Source organism: Nyctibius grandis, chromosome 7 (genome assembly GCF_013368605.1).
Source record: "Nyctibius grandis isolate bNycGra1 chromosome 7, bNycGra1.pri, whole genome shotgun sequence".
Classification (NCBI taxonomy): domain Eukaryota; kingdom Metazoa; phylum Chordata; class Aves; order Nyctibiiformes; family Nyctibiidae; genus Nyctibius; species Nyctibius grandis.
This window is the reverse complement of record NC_090664.1, coordinates 4,498,021-4,518,643: the sequence shown is the minus strand read 5'-3', so window position 1 is coordinate 4,518,643 and position 20,623 is coordinate 4,498,021. Positions and strand designations below refer to the sequence as shown.

Sequence of the window (20,623 nt, the reverse complement as noted above, 5' to 3'; positions counted from 1 at the left end):
GGAGAAAAGGAACACGGGTGTATATTGAGAAAAATTCAGGTATGTAAATATTTTTTGTGTGATTTTTCTGTCCTAATCTGACAGTGATACTTTCTGCTGTATAATTCTGCCTGTTCCAAGTATATGTAGAAATTATACTTAAATCAGTATTGATTCATTGAACTCAAATATTATTTTTTTTCTATGCAAACTAATATTCAGATTTTCCTTTAAGCTTAAAAATGGCATCTTTAGCTAGTACTTGGTGCGAGTTTTTGGCTCAGTTCAGGACTATTAGTGTGTGTTTGACAGTAAGAGGACATTTGAGCTGGCTGCAACACCCGCTCAGAAGGAGGAAACATTTTCAGCTAGATAAAGGTCCCAAATACTTGACCTTGGACATGTGCTACAGACAGAACAGATATTATGAGTAACAGGGAAAAAAGTAACAAATTCACTTAACTTTGTTGCTTATTCCTTGCTTCTAACTTTAGAAATACTCTTTTGGCTGTGGGAAAATGGTCTGGGAAATGTATGATACCTTTCTTTCCAAACTGAATCATAAATGAAATACACTTTCAGGGTTGCAAAGTGTTTCTGGTTAGAAATTTTATTTAGAAAGACATAATGCGAATAGTATCTCTTTCCTAAAACTGAATGCAGAAGCTGGATGGCAATTATAAGAATTGCTGGAGAAGGAGGATTTAACCTGTACCTAGGGTGTTAATTTTGTTTGCCATTAATTTTGTTTGTGGTTTTGGAGAGGTGACTGATAGTATCGGTTGTTATTTCTAGCCAACAGACCAGTGAAAAAAAGATGGGATTTTGGAAAAGTGGAGGATATCTAAAAATGCATCTTGTGTTCTTCCTTAACTACTGTATAAGAGTTATGGGTAGCGGTGGGATGCGAGATGATGAAAGGATATTGATAATCTGTACAGCAGTATGTAGTTTTTTAAATCACACCCCCTGGTTCGGGTTGATCATGTAAATAACTGGGTTTTCTAGAAAGCTGTATGTATGGTAGTTCAGGAAGTGAATTATTTGGCCTGCAGATACCCTTTGTGCAGGAGATGGGTTCTATCAAGATGATTGCAACGTGGCTTAGCTGCTCTTCTATCCTAGCAAAGGCTCACTGCTCTGGCAGACTCTTAGCACAGAATCTGAGACTGACAGGATGGAATGGAGAAAGCGTGCTGGAGAGCTTAACTTGCCTGCTTGTGGAAGGGCAAGAACCCTTTTCTTGAAGTCGTTGTTGTGGACTGAACGTTTGGTGACTGACAATTCATTGTCCATCTGCTTGGAGGTGAGATCGGAAAATCTTCCTTAAAAAAATGCTTGAGAGATGATTGTTTGATCTGAACTCCTCTAGCAAGGCAAACACTTCTAAGAGTCCATGTAGTTGGGAAACCATCAAGTGATAATTTCTGATACTGCTTGGGCTCTAGGCAGGCTGAAGACTGATTTCAGCAACTCGGATTAAGATCTAGTTGGAGATCTGTTTTGGTAACTGCTTTTAAAGATGCTGCCTAATCCTTTTCTTCATTGCTCTGCATGTGCTTTTCTATATGGTTTTGTTTGTGTGGTGTGTTTTATTTTATTTGAGGGTGGGTTGAACAATGAGCTCTTCATCCCGCTGAAGGAATGATGGCATGCTTCCTACAGGGTTGGGTGAGGCTGAGGAAAAATTCTGGGGTGGGGGGTAGGATCAATGAGTTCATGTGAAATCCTGGAACAAGCTGGATGAGAACATGGGGGACAGTCTTGCCTCTCAGAAGCGCTACACAAAGAGACCAGAATTGCCTCCAGCTTTTCACCGATGCTGGGATGGCCAGGGAAGGCCATTATGCTTGTAGCCAGAATGGTCTTGTGCCAGAGCGTGTGTTGCTGACGTATCTTGTGCTGTGGAGCTGTGGAGCTGTGGTTATCAGCCACTTTCCACATACTCTAAATTTTAACCTTTATCTGTATTCCAAAGGTAACCCGCCTGTAAATGGAAAATCTTGTCCCAGTGTAAACTTTGGGAGTATTGCCTGGTAATTAGCCCCTTGCAGCTGGAGACTGGTTGAGTAAACACCGCATCCAAACACCTTGGTGTTTTTCAGAAGGCCTTTGCCTTTTGGACTTCTGTTTGGCAGCTATGACAAAAAGGCCAGCACAATTGTTTAAAAAAGAGAAAAACCACCAAAAATCTTGACGTTAGCTCAGCTAACGTAAATTCTGTAGGTGCCTAAACCCCAAAACGTAGCCTGTTAAAGAAATTGTGTCTGACCTCCCTTGGAAATGCTGCATGTTCCCCGAGAGCCTTGCCATGCCCAGCGTGGTGCAGACCACGCTGCCGAGCAGGCAGCTCGCGCTGATGTCCTGCGGGGAGTCACACACGTTACCCTGCTTATCTTGCCGGCGGTGCTGACACCGTAGCGTTGGCAGAAGATGGGTGTGCAGAAGGCTGCTGCCTCCCTTACAGCTTTACAATACGACCACGCTGCCCTCCTCCCTGGCCCAGGCAAATGGGGGTGGCAGGGAGAGAGGCCACAGGGACTGGGTGTGAAGGTTGGCTCGATGGCACATCCAAGCAGGAGAGGAAAGGGAGAAAGCACATGCCTTCTGCATTGAGGAACATCCTCACCACCCCTCCTGGCTCAGGGCACCTGCAAGCCTGTCGCATCCCACTGTGGTTGGCATGTTCTAATGCATCTCCTCCTGCTCTTCTGTGACGACTTGTACAAAGCTGCTGTCCCTGGCTGCTCCAAGGGGATCCGCTACACCCCAACCTGCTGCCCTCACCTGTGACTCCTTCCACCCCATGCAGTGGTTCACCCTGCAGCACCTCCCCTGCTCAGCCCCACTGCCACGAGTCCTTCTCACCTTCAGCCCGTTCCGTGCAGCGTCTCCCACTCGGCCACTCTTTGCTTCTGTCAGTCACATCAACTGCAGCACCTGCTGCTGCTGGGCACTTACTTTTGTATGTGTGTATGAAAGCAAGCGTGAAGAGCAGCTCTCTTGATCCCCCTGACTCAGCAGCTGTCACTACTGCTTTCAAGCTCTGCCCATCTTCTGGCTTTGGCTGATGGGCTCTTGGCATGCAAGGGCTGAGGCAGCTGCTGCTCCCATCTCCTCCTGCCACTGGCACAGCCAGGGCGCCTTCAGCTCTTCCAGTCTGCTGCTGCCTGAGTCGTGGCTCTCAAATGGAAGGCAGCCAAGGCACTATCCTCTTCTGTCATCTTACAGTTTAAGTGGTTTTCTGCTCAAATGGACGGCTTGGAAGACTCCCGCTTCTGGGGACCTAGCTGCCCCTGTGCCAGGAGCAGGGAATTCCATGACTGTAGATTGTATACAAGGAAGACATCATCCCTCGAATGGTCTTTGCCTGTTAAGATGCAGGCTGGAAATTCTGACATGTCCCTGTGCTCAGCAGTTCCCTGCCTGCACACCGCGTGCAATGTGATTCTGAAAGGATGCTCGTGCTACTTCAGGTTGTGCATCAAGCCTCGGCCATGCCTTCAAAATATGGGGATGATTTAATTTCAGTTTACAGTAGAGGACGTGTAAGTGAGTTAAGGAAACTACCTTCCCCCATATTGCCTTTGTTGGAAAAGTTCCAGTAGGTGTGGTAACAGATGTCAGTCTGCTGATTTGGAAAAAATATGACTGGTGCTACCGAGTCAGATAACGGACCACAGGTTGGACAGGAAGGAGGCTGTTTCTTGAGATGTGTATTACTTGCGGGTGGGAGGGAATGCAGATCTAGGCTCTCCCATATTTCATTACAATTCCTCAGCGAAGGGAAGGTGGCACAGTTCCTGCTGTGTATAAAAGACAGCAAAGGGGAACAATGACTATATTGCATGTTAGGGAAGGTGTATGATCGCCTCTGGTTTGTGAATGAACAGCGCTAGTACAGCTGAGACCTCTCAGGACCAGGGTCACAACACCATCTTCAACTTCTCCCACATATCAGAATAAGCTTCCAAAGCTGTGGCTATATTCAGCCATACCCTTCCGTACATGATGCTGAGAGGTACTGTAACATGTTCAATGCAGGGGAAATACTTTCTTCAGATTCAGTAGATGTTTAAACAGCGAGGATGTATAACGAAGCTAGAAGAGCTAGATGCTATGCTGATACTTGTGCTTATAATTTGCAGAGAGTGGGAATGTGACCTAAAGGCAGTCTGGAGAGGTGCTCCTTAAGTGCTGCTGAGGCATGGGGCTGGTAGCAAGAAAACCTGATTTTGCAAGATGTCTAAGTCAGCTTTTAAAATCCAAGATTATGATCTAGCTTTGTTTTGATTTTCTGTGCCTGCAGCAGCTCACTGAGAATTCCAAGAGAAATTATTTGAGACGAGCCATGCTAGCTTTGACATGAAACAGCAGGCTACAAGTGGAGCAGTACACAAAATAAGATCTGAAAAGGGGCTGAAGTTGTGGCTGTGTACTATTGGCTTGTGAAACTCTTGTGTTGTTACAAAGATGAGAAACTTCAACTCAGATATATTAACTTAAAACATTATTCCAATTCCACAGAGGATAAAGAAACAGTAAGGATCTAGAATGTTTTGTAATGATACAAAAAAAATCTATTAATAAGAAACACTTTGCTGAATTGGGTGAATAAAGCATTTTTACTGAAGAAAAATATATGTATGAAAAACTTCTGTGAAAGTCTGTAGCATATGAGTAGGATTCTTCGAAGTACAACTGAGACTGAAGTATCTTCTTTGAAAGAAGAAAAGGCAACAAACGTGCACACTGCTTATTCACAGAACGTTGACATCTTCAATTTTACAAAATAGCCACATTTTCTAAAATGCTCCTCTGAAATGCCTGATTAACAGACAGTGAGCCATAGTATCCCATCAGCAGCAGTTTATCAATCACACCTATAAATCCAACCTAAATGCAGTTGTAACAGGAGTGTGTGACAATGAAGAACAGCACAGTTCAGTAGAAGCAGCTTCTAGTTGACAAGGGATACCATATATATCTCAAAATACCAAAATGAAGATAAAAGTTTTAAATTAAATTAAACAGTCCTGTAAATGAGTAATAAACACATCTAAGATAGCACACGTGTGCTCTTCTGTCCAGTTGCCTCCTGGGAGGAATGGAGTGACTTGAGACTGCAATTTACAGGATTTTCTGTAGGATGGAGTTGGCAACTTCCAGGGATTCATCTTTCACCAAGACAATATCGTAAGAGTCCATATATTTTTCCAACAGCTCATCTACCTAATTGCAGAAGGGATAAAGAGAAAGACCCACTTAGTTTTAGAATTAATTATTGAAAGACTTTTTGTCATTAAAATATTGCCCAGTCTTTCCACCAAATTCAGGGAATGAGCCATGCAAATGTGTATTGCTCCTGTGAGTGAATTCCGCCGGATGACAGAGTAGGAGTAGCCTGACGTAACTCTGTGTGCATTCCAGGATATAATACCTCACGTTTATTCCAGGATCTCACACATAAAAGATACTGAAAGAAAAACTACTTCCTCTGCTTCCTGAAAGGCAGAGAGAAATAGAAAACTGAAGTTTTTTCTCTCCTGAATGCAAACGGACGTGCATTATAACTTAGCAAACAATCAGTTCTGTGTCTCCTCAAAAAAAAGAGAGGAGACACTGGCTAAATTTGTTATTTGGAAGATTATATTATCAATCCAGTATTGAAAGGAGGGGGAGGAGTCACAAGAATTTAAGAGAATTAATTTCTCTAGCCTCTGAATTTTACTTCTCAACAAAATACCTTTTTGGAAGTAGTTCAGTAGAAAAACCAAAGCAATTTACATTTGTGTTTTTGTAGCTTATGGGTTAGAAAAAAAACTCGAGGCAAGAAATTAATGAAAAATGTTTGAAATCTCAAAACAAATAGGGGCCAAACACTTGGTTTGATATCTGAAGGTTATTATAATGAACCTGTTTCTAACTTACAGTATTTCACATTTCACTTCAAGTTCAAAGGGTTATAAGGCTACTTACTTTATCATTGAGATAGCCGATCTTAAGAATGTGTTCAACATTTGCTACTCCATCTGCCATACTCAAGTCTCCTTGGGAATCACCCAGCAGTATGATATTACTGTTGTCTTTTAGTTGTTTGAAGTACTCTGTATTCTTCAAGGCACCATCATGTTTGTTGTAAACATGAATCAATTCTCCTTTAAATCCTTTTAATATTCCCTGTTAAAAAAACCCCGCTGAAGTTATTTCTAGTATCATATAGACAAGATAGAATCTAGAATGAAATAGGTCATATTGCTCTTGAACTAACATTGAACTATGTAATCTCTAATGATGAACAAGATAAATTGCTGTTAAATAATGTAACGACTGTAGTAGCGTTGTTAAGACTAGACAGTGATCCCCCCTGCTTGGAGGAGGAGTAGCGCTGTAGTGGGCTGAGTGTGAGGGGGTTGTTAAAGGACATGAACGGTATCTTCGTCACCCCACGCTAACAGTGTTTGAACTGTTGTCCTCTACTTGTTTTTTGCCTGGGGGAGCGCTGAGTATGCAATTCTAATTTTGTATATGGCAGGGTAGATGGCTGCATCTGTTGCATTAACATGTTCACCTTGTAGTATATATAAATAGCTACTAAATACCACAAACAGTCATGTTTGATAAGAATGTGTTCTCTCATACATACATTTTCATCAAAATCCATAAAATTGGAAACCACTTTGACATTAGAATGGTAGACCCCAGCCTGGTGGATAACTTCCTCAAGAATGTCCCCAATCCCAGCAGAAAATATGAACACAGGAATATTATGTTCACTGAGTTTATCAAAGAAGTTCTCATATCCTTCTCTGTAACACAGGATATAAATACAAATCAAATCTCAAAGAAAGCCAAGAAAAGTCAGAGTTTTCAGAAGACATTCACATCATCTCTGTAAAAGAAGATTAATTTTCCCTGGCCATTTCACTTTATTTTCTTTGCTTTGCCTTTTCAGGTTAGCAAGAAACATCAGCCTAACACAAGGCACCTAGTTTTAGCAAGAAACTCTTACATCAAGCTGTTTGGTCTTGATCTGTGTAATTTTTTTCCCCCCAAATGTCTAATCACGTTTAAAGACTTAAAAACAGATCTCCCTCCCCAAACACCCCAGAAAAAGCAAGCAACTAGTAGAACTCTCTCTAGCTACTATCAGACTGTACCTTTCCTTTCAATCTTCCTTGCTTATATTTGCCTATAAACAAATTTTGTTTTGTTTTGAAATCCTGAAAACATCTATTGTCGTGCTTTCCTGAAAGCTTTTTAGTTTTCAGTACCCAGTCAAAACTATGTATAGTATTCCAGGAACAAGATAATATTATCTCTATACACCTTCTCCACACAGACATTGACTGGTAAAATTTCACATTTAAAAAAAAAAGTTATTATGATGAAATTTTGAGGCAATTTTAGCCTGTGAATGAAGATTCAATCCACATGGACTTAGGCTTTCAAACAGGCAGAGACGGTGTGCTTGTCTGTTTTGCAAAAGAGAAGAATTTAGTCAGTATAATAAACAAACACTTCCACAAATTATGTTTAAACATCTCATTTCAGTAGTCCAAAATTTACAGACAATTTTGGGGAACTTTAAAAGAGATGGGAGCCACAGCACATTTCAAGCAAGGATTTTGCTGGCTTTTAAACTTGCCTTTAGCCATAAAGGAAGAACAATATTTAATACAACATACAAAACATGTTCCTCAAGTCACTGCATTTTTGTCTCAGATAAAACTATTATACGGATTATTTTTCAAAGGAACAAAGTTCAACTCTACATTCCACTTAAAAAAAAAAAAAGAGCCACCAGTGCAATTTCAAGAGGATGAAAGTCTACAGAAATTAAGTTTGTAGAGATGGGACTCAAACTTCTTAAAAAATTTTGTTTTAAGATCCCTGTTGTACACAGTGTGATCATTGTAAGCATTTAGCTACAAAATATTAATGAAGAGGGGACATGAAGAGCTCGCTGTGTTCCAAGATTATGGTGTCACATTCTCAGGAATGTTTTTGTTTGTTTTGTTTATTTTTCCCCTGAAAACACACAGTAAAAATATACAGAAAATGCTCCGAAACAGTATTGTTCAAATCAAAAGTAACTTACTTCAGCATAACATCAGATTCCCTCACAATTTCTGCAAACTTATCCTTTTGTAGGCCTTGTTCAACGAGTAGTGCATGAGATTTATTGTACCTAGAATATAAACAAAAAATGGGTGGAAATTGACTTGTAAAGATTAACCTTTCATTAAATCTCATGACGAAAAGCATCCTGTATGGTTAATTCTTGCTCATTCAAGCTAACAGCAAAGCAAAAACAGTTGTTGCACAACACTCCAAGAGATTAATTCAGTTAATGTGTTAGCTAAAAGCTAATTACTCCCATAAACTTGCCTTTAAAAACTTATTAAATCTAATCTTAGTACAATTTGAAGATGGGAGGTGTCTCTTACCATTCTACCATGTATGGATATTTTTCTTCAATAGTGAGAGCTGGATCAATTTCAATAGCATAATAGGTTTCTTTCAGCTGCAATAACTGAAGGGGAAAAAAACAACAGATGTTTAATGTATTTTTATAAAATAACACTTGGTATTTGATCTAACCAATACAATAACTTCCTTTATTCTGGTTACATTATTTAGATAAAATGGAATCTGAAATGCTCTTTGAACTAAGAGTTAGCTTGTAAATATACCTAAGAAGAAAAAGTGGATACTGTTAAACTGAACTACATGCTACTATCAAGAACACAAGTATTTCTGTTTACTTCTGTTAGTGACTGGATGCGCCACAGTCACTGAGAAAGCTCAGAGAGCTTTAAGGATTTGAAAGTATCCCTTGTCTTGTCGTGTTGTGCAATTCAACCCACAGTACAGGCAGGGAATAACAACAGTTGTCTGAACAACAAGCCAACAGCTAGTAGGTCTTCCGCTTACCTTTTTCCGACATTCCTCTGTGATGAGCTTAGAGTTATCAATGATGTCTGGGGGGGTGGAAAAAAAGTGTTAAACGAGACATCATGTTTCTTTTACTTTGTTATATGACACTGTAAATGGCATGGAAGACAACATTTGATGACACACTACTATGTTTCCTCAGAATTTTACCAGCAACCAGTAAAAGGCACATTTTTCTTCATAAGCATGAAGATGTATTCTGTCCTTCCCCTCATCTCTGAATTAAAAGGTTAATTACAAGCCTCTTATCTGTTTCTTGAGATTTAATTGTTTCTGAAATCATTATGAGGCATCCTATGTATTTTAGGATTCCCACTTCATTATTAAATCAATTTTTTTTTGGTTATTCTAAAAGGCTACAGGGTAAAAATGTCAAGAATTCCACGGAGTTTACTATCTGGGTCTTGCAGGCATCAGGACTGTTGTGAGCTCTTAAAAAATAAGTCAAACCTACCATATCTAGCCAGTGACATCTTATAGTTCAGAAGTTAGTTTTTTAATTGTGAATGACAACTTATCTGATTTTAATTCACAAAGACAGTAATTAAAATATATATACATAAAACACATGTAGACACTCACTGTAATACTTTTTCATTAGGCTGTACAGGTTAGGTAACAAGGCAATATAAAATCTCATATACTAGGGAATAAGTTGCATAGAAAATTAAAATCTAGGAAAAACTAAAAGAAGTGAACAAACCAATCCATATTAAAAAAAAAAAAAGTACTCACTATGACAAGTTGGACATCTTTTTCCATTGTAGGAAAATCTACTTAATGTCATATCAAAATCTGTAATAATCTATTTAAGGAAAGAAAAAGCAAAACCGTCTTACAACATGGAGGGACAAAGTAAAGAATGGCTAGAAATTCTGAATGATCAATGACGGTTGCAGCTGAGTAGCATATGTGTCACAGAAATCCCCCTATTTTACTGAACTATTGTAATGTAAGCCAGAATATCCCATAAGAATAACTTCATTCTGACAAAATTGTTTTTCTAATTCCTTTGGTCAGAATATTTCCTTACTAATTACTAAGCTTATATCATTTAGGTAACTAGTGTCTGGCTTGAATTATAGTCGAATCAACAAGGGCTATTAAAAGACTTAACAGATATCTAAGTTTTGGAGATTACTTGAAGGCTGACTGCTATATAAATATTCTTAGAATGTTTGGCACAGAGCAAAAATCTTATGATGGCTTTAACTCCAAACTGGTTACACCTTCTACTGTCTTTACCTGAAGTTTGGCAGCTCCACCTTTGATGAGGCCACAAATAATCTCTTCTACTCTCCCTGGGTCCTTAATATGGACAGTCTTCTTCTGAAATTCTGGCATCTATGAGGAGTAAGAACAAAGACAGAAATATACTTACAGAGGAAAACTTCCTAGGAAATACCTGCTACCCATCAGATTGGAAGCTCTGCACCTATGAAGTTTCACGTGACATCAAGACATGCTCAGGACAGGAAGGCAAGTTAAGAGTGAGATGAAACAGAACATACTCTGGATGTACTGATGACTGCACTGAGTTCTGTTTGCTTTCAATACCTGTTTTCATTCCCTTTCCTAATATCAAATTATTCAATAAGCTGACACTCATGGAAAAGATAATTGCATTTGTAGGAAATGAGATAATAGAAACAGGACATATGGGATCACTTTGTGGTTCAAATGTGTCACTGAGAGATGGTGAACCTTAAAACTAGCTCTTTGTGCAGTTAATATGCCCTTAAAGTTTCAACATAGATAAAGACGACAGGCTGATTTTAGACACCCACTGTTTTTTAGACACCATTTTAGACACCCCGTTTTGACTCGATTGCACGTCAGTTGAGTACTCCAACACAAGGCGGGCGTACAGTAATCCCTGCTCCCTAGCCAGTCCATCCATCATTTTCCATTGCCTATTTGAAATACCACATGCTAGCGCACCACATATTCCTTTTGAATTAAGACTATTTCTTGAATATTATGATAAATGCTGGTTTGGTAAAAAAGAGAAAAAAAAACCCAACACAAAAAACTCACCCACGCAACAACACCCTCCCCCACAAGCCTTTGCTTACTCTAAAAGTTTCTCTTCAACCTTGCAGAAATGGTAAAAGAACTTCTTATTGACAGAAATCTCCAAGTTTAGTAATTCCCTCCATTATAATCATATATGGACTCTTTCTAAAGCAAAGGTATCAGACATTTGCAATCTATGTGGGCATTTATGAGTAATAAATTTTGTTTTCTGTGTATAGAACTTCAGAGATGATGAAGTACTAGGAAGTACATTTTTCACATTCTGATCATTCAGCTTTCCTCTTCTTATACCTAGCATGTAATCTTTGCTGCAACGAGCTGATTAAAAAAAAAAGCAGCTTCTATTTCCAGACACATTTCTGGAATGAGAGTTCTCCTATCACCAATTGTTATTAAGTCACACAACACTCTTTCATCCTGCTCTTGATGTTACTAAGCCTTTTGTTTATTAGTAACAACTGACTCCCAGTCAAATTGCAATTAGGTTATCATTTACGAAAAAGATGACATTTTGAAGTGTTGCAAACACATGCTTTTGTAATGGAAAAGGCAGTCTACAACTACCTGAAGGGAGGCTGTAGTGAAGTGGGAGTCGGCCTCTTCTCCCAGGCAACCAGCGATAGGACAAGAGGACACAGCCTCGAGCTTCGCCAGGGGAGGTTCAGGTTGGACATTAGGAAGCATTTCTTCTCAGCAAGGGTCATTAGACATTGGAAGGGGCTGCCCAGGGAGGTGGTGGAGTCACCATCTCTGGATGTGTTTAAGAAAAGACTGGACATGGCACTTAGTGCCATGGTCTAGTTGCCATGGTGGTGTCAGGGCAACGGTTGGACTCGATGATCCCAGGGGTCTCTTCCAACCTGGTTGATTCTGTGATTCTGTGTCAGGGAAAAGGAGCTGGAGGTACCTTTAAATATCGGTTCTAGTCCACTCTGCCCTCAGGTAGGAGCGAACTATTACAGCTACATCGTTCTCAGCAGATACTTGTCTAACCCATTCTTCAAAACCTCCACTCACATGTCCCGCACTTTCCTCAACCATGTATTTCAGCACTCAACTATCTTTATGTTCAGAAAAGTTTGTTTAATCTATTTAACCAGGTCATTCAACTTGGAGGAAAGTATTCTTTTTCATAGGTGTTATGATATTTTCCCTTCTTCCTAAACTAAAGAACCCCAGTTTCTTCAATCTTCTTTTGCAGAGCACAATTTTCTAAGCCTCTGACAATTCTTGATGTTGTCCTGGCCTATCCGTCTGAACCATACTGTTCTTGAAACACAACATGCATAACTGGGTATAATCCTTCTGCTCTGGAAAGGCCTCAGCTGAACGGCTGCTTTGGCCTATGTCTCCAGATAATATCTTTGCATATACATTTGAATACACTTACTTTGTTAGCAGTAATTAATAGGGTGATAATGATTCAAATTCAGTTAGTAATGACCAAATATTCTTCAAAGTTACTCCTAGGCAGAAACAAGTAGTTGCGCAAAGTGCCAAATTTTACATTTAGTCTTGCTGGATTGTATCTTTTCTCCCACATTGGTGCTCCCATTTTTCAATATAACAAACAATTCCAATCCCCAATACGCTTAGTGCTACTTTCTGGCTGATATCCTCAAAGACACTAATGAAAACAGAAAACAGAAATCCTTCTAGAACCCTAATCATGAGTCTCTGATAATTTTCCAAGGTTTTCCATCCATTCAAAAAGTATCTCCTATACCAGATTGCCAAAAATTCTTCAGTCATGACAGGGTATTTACTACTTCTTTGCTTTGTAAGTCTCACAAAGAAACAAACTGGAATAATTTCACTCACTTTGGAAGATTTAAGGTTTTCCTTAGCCATCCTATGGCAAGGACATTTTCTGTCAAAGTGGTACCTCCTAAACAAAGACAGTTGTTCTCCATGTGGCTGCAGTGCCTTGCTACTTTTATTAGCACAGCAGACTCAGAAAAGGTACGTTAGGATTGGCTTCCAGCAACACTTACATCCCAAACTGGGAATCACTGAGAAAGCTAATGAGTGTTTTTATATTTTTTTTTAAAAAATCCTGAACAATATCCATTATAAAATTCCCTAATCTTTTGCGAATTACATCTACAAAGTATTTATAGACATTTATACACAACTGTCAACAGAAATATGTCAACTGATCTAGCTTCAGGAAATAAAATATTAACAATCTGCAACTCTTTAAAGGGGTTTTATGCTATTTGTTCTGTATGTTACACAGTGCTGGTAAAAAGTAACCTTACCACTTGTTTGGTGGGTGTACAGCATTTTTTCTCTGTAATGAAAGATAAAGCAATTTGACCCTGTTTTGTAATTTTTTCACTGTAATTTGACTAACCTAATTCCTTTGACTTTCAGGAGGCAAAGTATATATGTATTTTTAGACTTGGAATGCAAAAATTAAACAAAGTGAAATCTAAATGCATGCTTTTGCAAGTAGTTGTTCAAACATTATTTGGTTTACTTAGGTACTAAGCAACAGACTTCCTAATATAACTGATTTAAACAGAACAGACATTGGGGGAGATGGAGAGATCAGAGGGAAAGACTGCATGAGGAAGTTGGATTGCTTGCTACTGTTTTATTTCAGACTGTTTTTATTTCGAAAGTTTCTGAAACAACCTGAGGGAAAACCTCCTTAATAAACACTTCAGTAGATGATGTTAAACAAGACATTGCTTAAGATTTTGAGTATGATGAAAGCTTCCTGCTTTGATGTTGTAAACTGATACTCCTACTCAAGATCAGTTTTTAAGGTTCATTTATTGCTAATATGTCTTTCATTTTTGCACAAGAATTGAAGTCAGTTGAAGAGTATTTTACCTGAGCGGGAAAAAGAAGTGTTCTGCCGTGTGTATAACCCAATTTCAGTCTCACAGGCACTTTCATAGCCAAAAATAAGTCTTCATTATGGATGTGGCATCTGACAAATGTTTGCCTCAGACAAATATGGTTAGTCAAAATAGCCACTGTCCCCATCACTAGTTCCTTGTGTTCCTATTTGCAACTGCACATTAAGGAGCAATTCTTTTATTTAGGCTTTAGCATTATTATATTAGAAGTAAACTAAACTGTCTAATAAGCAGTCACCGGTTTTCTGGCAAACTGTCTCCTTCAATGTCTTACACTTCTGCCCAGTCTAGCTGTTGTTTTTTTGTTGCGTATTTGCCATTCTTCATAGTTGAAAGAGACAAGCAGATTGAAGTTGGGAAGAACTGGTAAGACAGATGAAAGAACAAAGAGTGAAAAAATGCTAATAAGAAAAGTTCAGTCGCTTTGATGAAACTTGTCTTTCTATTAATAGTTTAAGAGAGCTCTAGGAGTCAACTCAGTATACACAAAAGGCCCAAAATTCTGATACACCAGTTGACTGGGAAGAACACATATGGAGAAGCAACCAAATAAAATAACTCCACAGCAACTAACAAAGGCAAGAAAGTTTTTTGGAGCAAAGAGCTTCTACATACAGGACTAAAACTATATAAGCATAGGAAAAGGAATTAATATTTCATGTGACATCTGGAAGTACATCCTATTGATTCACTTATGTGCCCCTATTTATCCTGTCATTTTATAAAAGAGAAGAGTTTTGCTTTCTTATTAAGGACATCTATATGTTACCGAAATAGCTCAGAGACCAGTATCTCTTTTAAAACACATGTTAAAAGATGACAACTCCCAAAGGTAATTTGTGGTTGGCATATACACTGGCCACAAATACATTTAAGTTTCCAGCCTCTGACATTTTTAAGGAGACTTCAAAGAGAAGCAAGGAGAACAAAACTGAAAAAGATTAAAGATTGAGCTTAATTAGATTTATGCAAAGGAAAAAAAGATCTGCTTGTTTGTGATTGCAGGTAACTGGAATAAGGATGTTGGAAATTCTTTTGTAGCTAACAATGTTATAGTCATACCTTGATGAATGACCAGTAATGGATTCACGCAGGTTTGGAAATCCCCCAGTCCTACAAACCACAGAATGGGTCATTTACAACAAGGATAGTTCTGAAAATTACAAGTCTATTCAGTACATGAGACATGCATCTGTGTAGATGGGTTAAATAAAGAGGGAAAGTATTTACTGTAACAACCGTATTGAATTCTAATTTTGAAATAAAAGTTCTTATATACAATTGGATAGCAGGAGTGCAAACAGAGCTGATTTTATATTGTATCTGGGTGCTGCTTATATATACTCTTTTCTTAAGTGTCCCAGACAGTGTATATCTAAGTGCATGCTGCGTCAGTTCAATTATTAAACAAGAGTTGGTGATAATCACTAAAATGAAAGGCAGGTATCTGTGTGAATTCACAGCTGCCATAGTCGGCATTTCCAATCAGCTGTCCTAGGGAATTAATAACTGATTGTATGCACAAGGTGTAATATCATATTCTGGAGTTAAGATTACACTGAACTTCTGAATCTACTGAGTACTAAAAATGTAAGAGGTTATAATCATGAGTCTGCTAAGTAATGCTTTGACCAAGGACATAAAAAATGGGGCAAAGTATTTTTATACTGATACCCTGTAAGCCTACACTACTTGGCAAATACAAAGATTTCTTATTTTGCAAAGAATAATATAGTATGGATGCCTCCCAAAAATCACTGCTAAGAAAACACCCTGCATTATCAGTGGATAAAGTTTTAAGGGAACTTCTCTATAGTTCTCAATTATTGATAGAGTACTTTGTTAGGTGTCAGTAATTCTGAATAATAATAAGGACTCTTCTCGCACTTACAAACATATTAAAAATATTCCACAAAATTTCAGATGACCATAATGTACTAGATAAGACAATGATTAAAAACTAGCTGTAATACCATTGACAGTATGTGAATTTCAATTATTACACAATTTCTACTTTTCTACTTTGTTGGTAAACCTGCCTTAGACTAGACTAGGTTCTAAACCTATTAGCTTCTGCTACAGAGGACACACAAGGGTGGGCTGGCATGGAGAGGGAACTATTAATGTTATTTCTGAGTAAGGAAACTGCAAAACAAAGTAATAAAATGGATTGGATTCAATTATTTGTAAATTTTATTTCTAGTCTATAGTGACAGCTTCCAGGTAGGAGAGCCTAAACCAAGAATAAATGATATTTATTTTGGGAACTGCAAATGCTCATTTCCAAGGTCTTAGACTAGCTATCACATATACTGACTTACAGACATGTACCAAAAAAGGCAGGGCATGGCATCAGCGATAGCTGTGAAATTTGACACCCTGGCAAGCTATAGAAAATTAGTTTTGGTGTTCTTGGTGGGAGAAATTAAGTTTGGTGACATTATAAAGAAAAGGGGCACATTCCTTAATTGACATTTACATCTTATTTTCCACTCCGTTTTTCTTTTTGATATTATTACAGACCATTACTTTCATCTACTTTTACCTATAAAATAAAGCTTACCAAAAAGCATGCTCTTGAAAAGCATGCAAACTGCTTCATGTAACTTCTGCCATTTGCAATCTATGAGTTGCAAGAAGTGGGGGAGCCGTAACAAAAACCACGGAATGGGCGTGCGTATCTTTTCCTCCATCTATAAATGCTCATATATAGCTACATGTGCTCTTATGCTCATATATGTATAAACCAAGTTTTTGGCTTTAATTCAGACAATTTGAATTTTGGTCCACAGGTGCAACAGAGGTTTCTCTTAGCAGCCCCAGCTGTTAGTAGGATTATGTTTTAGATAGGAACATTAAAAGCTACTGGATGTGAGTGCAGTCACATCAGTCACTCCATTATGTGCAGCTGGTCAGGAGAACTGCACTAGTGATCGTGCAGTCCGCTAGCAACCTGAGATCAGGACAGATATTTATTAATTTATAGTTACAAAACAAAAAAAAAATACTATGTTTTATATTCATATGATATAAACTCAAATATGGTAAGAAATCCTTAGTAACTAGTAATTACCAAATTACTCTTCTGGTAGTTTTGCCAAGAAATAGCCTTAGGACTACTTATCTAAAAAGTAAACAGGCAAAAGTTATTATAGAAATGAAACAACAGAAAATTGAATATCTAAACAGTTGCTTGATAACATGCTGCAAAACTAGACACCCAGCACAAGTTATATGAAATAATTGGAGCTTCACTACCTCAGCTATTTTAGGAAATGGAACAGGATGCATAAAAAAATAATTTTCCTATTTTAATTACTTACATCTTTTAACACTTAATGTGCTGGATTGTGATATTTAGTTTGGAAAAAAACCCCATATAAAAAATCTGGAGAGAGACCGTTCACAGAAAACATAACAGTGTTTCCTCTTGTGCTTTTAAAGGAGAGTACCTGTGCGTTGAGCTTAGGGCACTCCCGATTCTTCTGTCCTTGATTTTGTCCTACTGCAACAGCATAGGTGGCAAGCAGAGTCCAGAGATGCAGGGCTTGCATACAGGCTGCCAACAAAAACCAACCAAATCCTTTTAAGAATTGGTCTGCTATATTATGGGATCTTTGCTATTCCTGCTGTATAGAAATAAAAGCAGACATGCACGGTACTTAGCTACATCACTCTGAAAATACCCACCACTCTTCAGACTACTCTGATACATATTTAAAAGTAGAGGAACATTTAAGTTGAATTAACCTATTCAATAAAAACAGGTAAATATATTTATCCTTCAATGCTGTTGCCAATTCTGTGCTATCAAATTGTTATTTTAAAGAGACAATTTGTCACAGTAAACAACTGTTAAGTAATGCCTCAGCTCATAACCCTGGCTTAAAAACGCAGGCAGTCCTGTCGGCAGAAGCCGCGCACACTTACCAGAGGGTTTTGCAGTAGCAGCTGCAGAAGCAAAAGAAAATTCCTCTTGCTTGAGAAACACTAATATAGCAGCACAAGGTGCAGTTGAGGGCGTTTCCAAATACAGCCTGACTAATCCCCGTGCAAAACCCCAGGGCCCTGTGACGCACATCAGCAATGCAGGGCAGTTTGTTATGCTCAGCAGTACAGCCCGACAGGCTTACAGATGATCAGCTGGTGTACCAACAACAAGACCTTTGACCTTCACTGAATGAACAGCTTTCATGCATGCAGCAGGCGAATTTGGACTGCTCTAACACGGGAAGACGCTTGTTTATCAAAGCAGAAGTTTACTACTTCGTTGCTTTTTAGCCCTTTTACAAAATCTTTCCGAGTATTTTAGGATTTCCTGTAGCAGAGTGCCCCAAATTTCTTACAGCTCATTGACATGGTCTCATTAACGTTTACAAGGGAACATGCTTTTATTGGTGTAAAACCAGCAAATTAACTACTTAATTAGTCTTTGCTATGACTTCAATTATCTATGTGATACTGAAACAGGAAATCAAGGAGGCTTGTTTGTCAGGATTTTTGAGACAAGGCGGCTCAACCTGCTTTGAGAAGTTTGTCAGACAGTAACTAGATGACACAGAAGATGTATTTAAAAGGAATCTTTTTTCCTGTGAGAGGAAGAAGGAAGTGTTGTCTAATCTTATTTACGCTTTGAGGTTGTGTAAATGCTTGGAAGTGTCACGTGAAGTTAACTATTGCTATAGCAACGGTGCAAGCTTCCCTATACTACCCCATAATTCGTGCTCAACCTTAGGTTTATGATCACTACTTCAGGCTGCCAGAACCAACCACAAATATCAGCCCAATTTGTATGTGGCCATGAATGTGACCAGTGCAATTGTCAGAACTGAAGCAAGGGCAGGTTAGTAGTGTAGCACATACAAACCCCCTAACGCTATAAAAAGAACCCCCACATTACCAGGACTCTAGAAATTCATTAGTTACAAAAATTTCCTTTTAAGGAGGATGTGCTGCTTTTCTACATTTAAAAAAAAAAATCAGTAGACTCTTTCTGAAAGGTACAGCGGATCCATATGTTTTGTGTTCACATTCCAGCTGTAGGCCAGTATGTACTCTGCCAGGATTCCTCAGACTACTTTCATTTTTTTCAGTTATGCTCTCTGTGTTTTCACCCAATGAAACAACTAGTGAATACTTCAGCTGATGCAAAGCATGCAACTTTCATCAACACTCCTCTCAGAATTGAACAAGATCCCTCAAAATGTACGTGTTAAGGTCTGCTGTATCCTGAAGCAGCAAAACAGCTTAAAAGGTATGTTCAAAATGTAACATAATTCCTGCAAAGACTACATACAGTAAATTGAACTTACTTGGCATTGGCATTCGCCAGGATTCGCAGCTCCCATTAATCTACTTGTTACAGCATTTGTGCACTGTTGTAATAGGTAACATACAGGGAATATTACCTTTTATAGTATTTTAAAAAGTCTTATGAACAATGAAGTAAAATATGCCTGCTAGATGAACCATGTAGTTCAGGTAAAGGCATCACTTTACACATTCAATTTGCAAAGTACCTGTCTTTGAGCTTTTATATATCTCAAAGGTGACAATGGGACTGATATAAATGAGTCTTGTGAACCTCACAGGTGAGACTGGGATGTGGCGGGTGGTGGGGCTGGCCTGTTGATACTCTGGTACTTCTCAGATGTGATTCTGTGAGAAAATTAATTCTAATGCTATCAAGAGTTTAAAGAAAGTCAGCTTGCTCTTTATGAAAGTTGGGGAAACAAAAAAGATGGTTTACTGTTTTTTTGGTTTTGGTTTTTTTTTTTTTTACATATGATTGAAGATTGAAGAAAAGAGTTGCAGAAATTAAGTCCAACTTTTACAGACTAATTTTTGGTATAGCAGACAAATTAGAAAGCAATTTAAATGAATGATTACGGTGTTAGTGAAAGAGCTAGAAAATGACGTGAGCAAAGTTGCTGTAAACATTAATACAGCCAACACCTAATTCTTAGAAAAACATCTACTGTATCTCTAACAACAATGTACTTTCACTTTAATGAAACTCCTCATTTACAAAACAAGGAAGACTATCTCTGCAACTCTAAGAAACCTTTGTGTCAAACACTTTAATTACAATAGCTACTACTGACCATGTTCTGTTACTGCTGATTTGAGTCAGTTGAGCATTTTGTTTACAGTGTTTAACTTCTGGTAAGAGATGAATTAAAATTATCACTTCTTTTTTAGAGAGAGAGAAACAAAGTGCAGCATGACATTTCTACTCTCACAATGCTGAAGGTCATTTAAATATATTTTAAGAACCACGAACTAAAGAGGTATAGCTATTTCAACAGATAGAAAGGTTCCAACCTTTTCTCTTTGGCTGAGGGCCATATCTCTCCTGCAGAGTATTCTATGCAGAAAAAGAGAGAGAGAAAAAATAAAGAACAACACTTAAAACATTAGGTGACTTGTCATTCATAAAAGACTAGGAAAAGGTTCAACTTTACATGGCGGTGTGTTAGGTGGACTTGTTTTGTAGAGATTCATACTCTCAAAGAATATGAAGCACTGGAAGTCTTAGTCTGAAGCAACGAAAAACTGGTTCTGCCGGTCCTTACACACCTCTGCCCTAAGTTACACCTATTTGTGGAAAGAAATGAACACAGCACAGATAAGTTATATAAGCAAGTAACCTGAACTTTTTTTTTTTAAGTAAAATTTGAATACTTCAACTAAACTGACATCAGCTTTTAAAGATCAAGAAAGAGGTCATATTTAAGAGTAATTTCTGTTCCTTAGAGTATTTGCTACAAAAATTAGAG

At 38.2% G+C, this 20,623-nt stretch overlaps 2 protein-coding genes across 6 annotated transcripts in view; one reads left to right on the top strand and one right to left on the bottom strand.

Moving 5' to 3' along the window:
- The window catches only part of BBS9 (Bardet-Biedl syndrome 9), a 345,480-nt gene continuing 324,857 nt past the window's right edge, over nt 1–20,623 (top strand). The window contains exons 1-2 of the mRNA XM_068405604.1: nt 1–39; nt 18,938–19,098. The gene's annotated coding sequence lies outside the window, so the exon portion shown is untranslated. The remainder of the gene's footprint in view (nt 40–18,937; nt 19,099–20,623) is intronic.
- The window catches only part of NT5C3A (5'-nucleotidase, cytosolic IIIA), a 29,005-nt gene continuing 12,967 nt past the window's right edge, over nt 4,586–20,623 (bottom strand). Inside the window, exons 2-11 of one of the 5 annotated variants that reach the window (XM_068405607.1) lie at nt 20,169–20,211; nt 17,297–17,403; nt 10,183–10,281; nt 9,673–9,742; nt 8,917–8,963; nt 8,430–8,515; nt 8,081–8,170; nt 6,626–6,788; nt 5,959–6,159; nt 4,586–5,211 (exon numbers count right to left, since the gene is read on the bottom strand). In XM_068405607.1, the coding sequence (XP_068261708.1) occupies nt 5,110–5,211; nt 5,959–6,159; nt 6,626–6,788; nt 8,081–8,170; nt 8,430–8,515; nt 8,917–8,963; nt 9,673–9,742; nt 10,183–10,281; nt 17,297–17,403; nt 20,169–20,211 (1,008 nt within the window). In that variant the 3' untranslated portion in view covers nt 4,586–5,109. Of the gene's footprint in view, nt 5,212–5,958; nt 6,160–6,625; nt 6,789–8,080; nt 8,171–8,429; nt 8,516–8,916; nt 8,964–9,672; nt 9,743–10,182; nt 10,282–14,906; nt 14,958–17,296; nt 17,404–17,774; nt 17,877–20,168; nt 20,212–20,623 lie in introns of those variants that run through there. The other 4 variants (XM_068405609.1, XM_068405611.1, XM_068405610.1 and 1 more) reach the window with 4 other exon arrangements.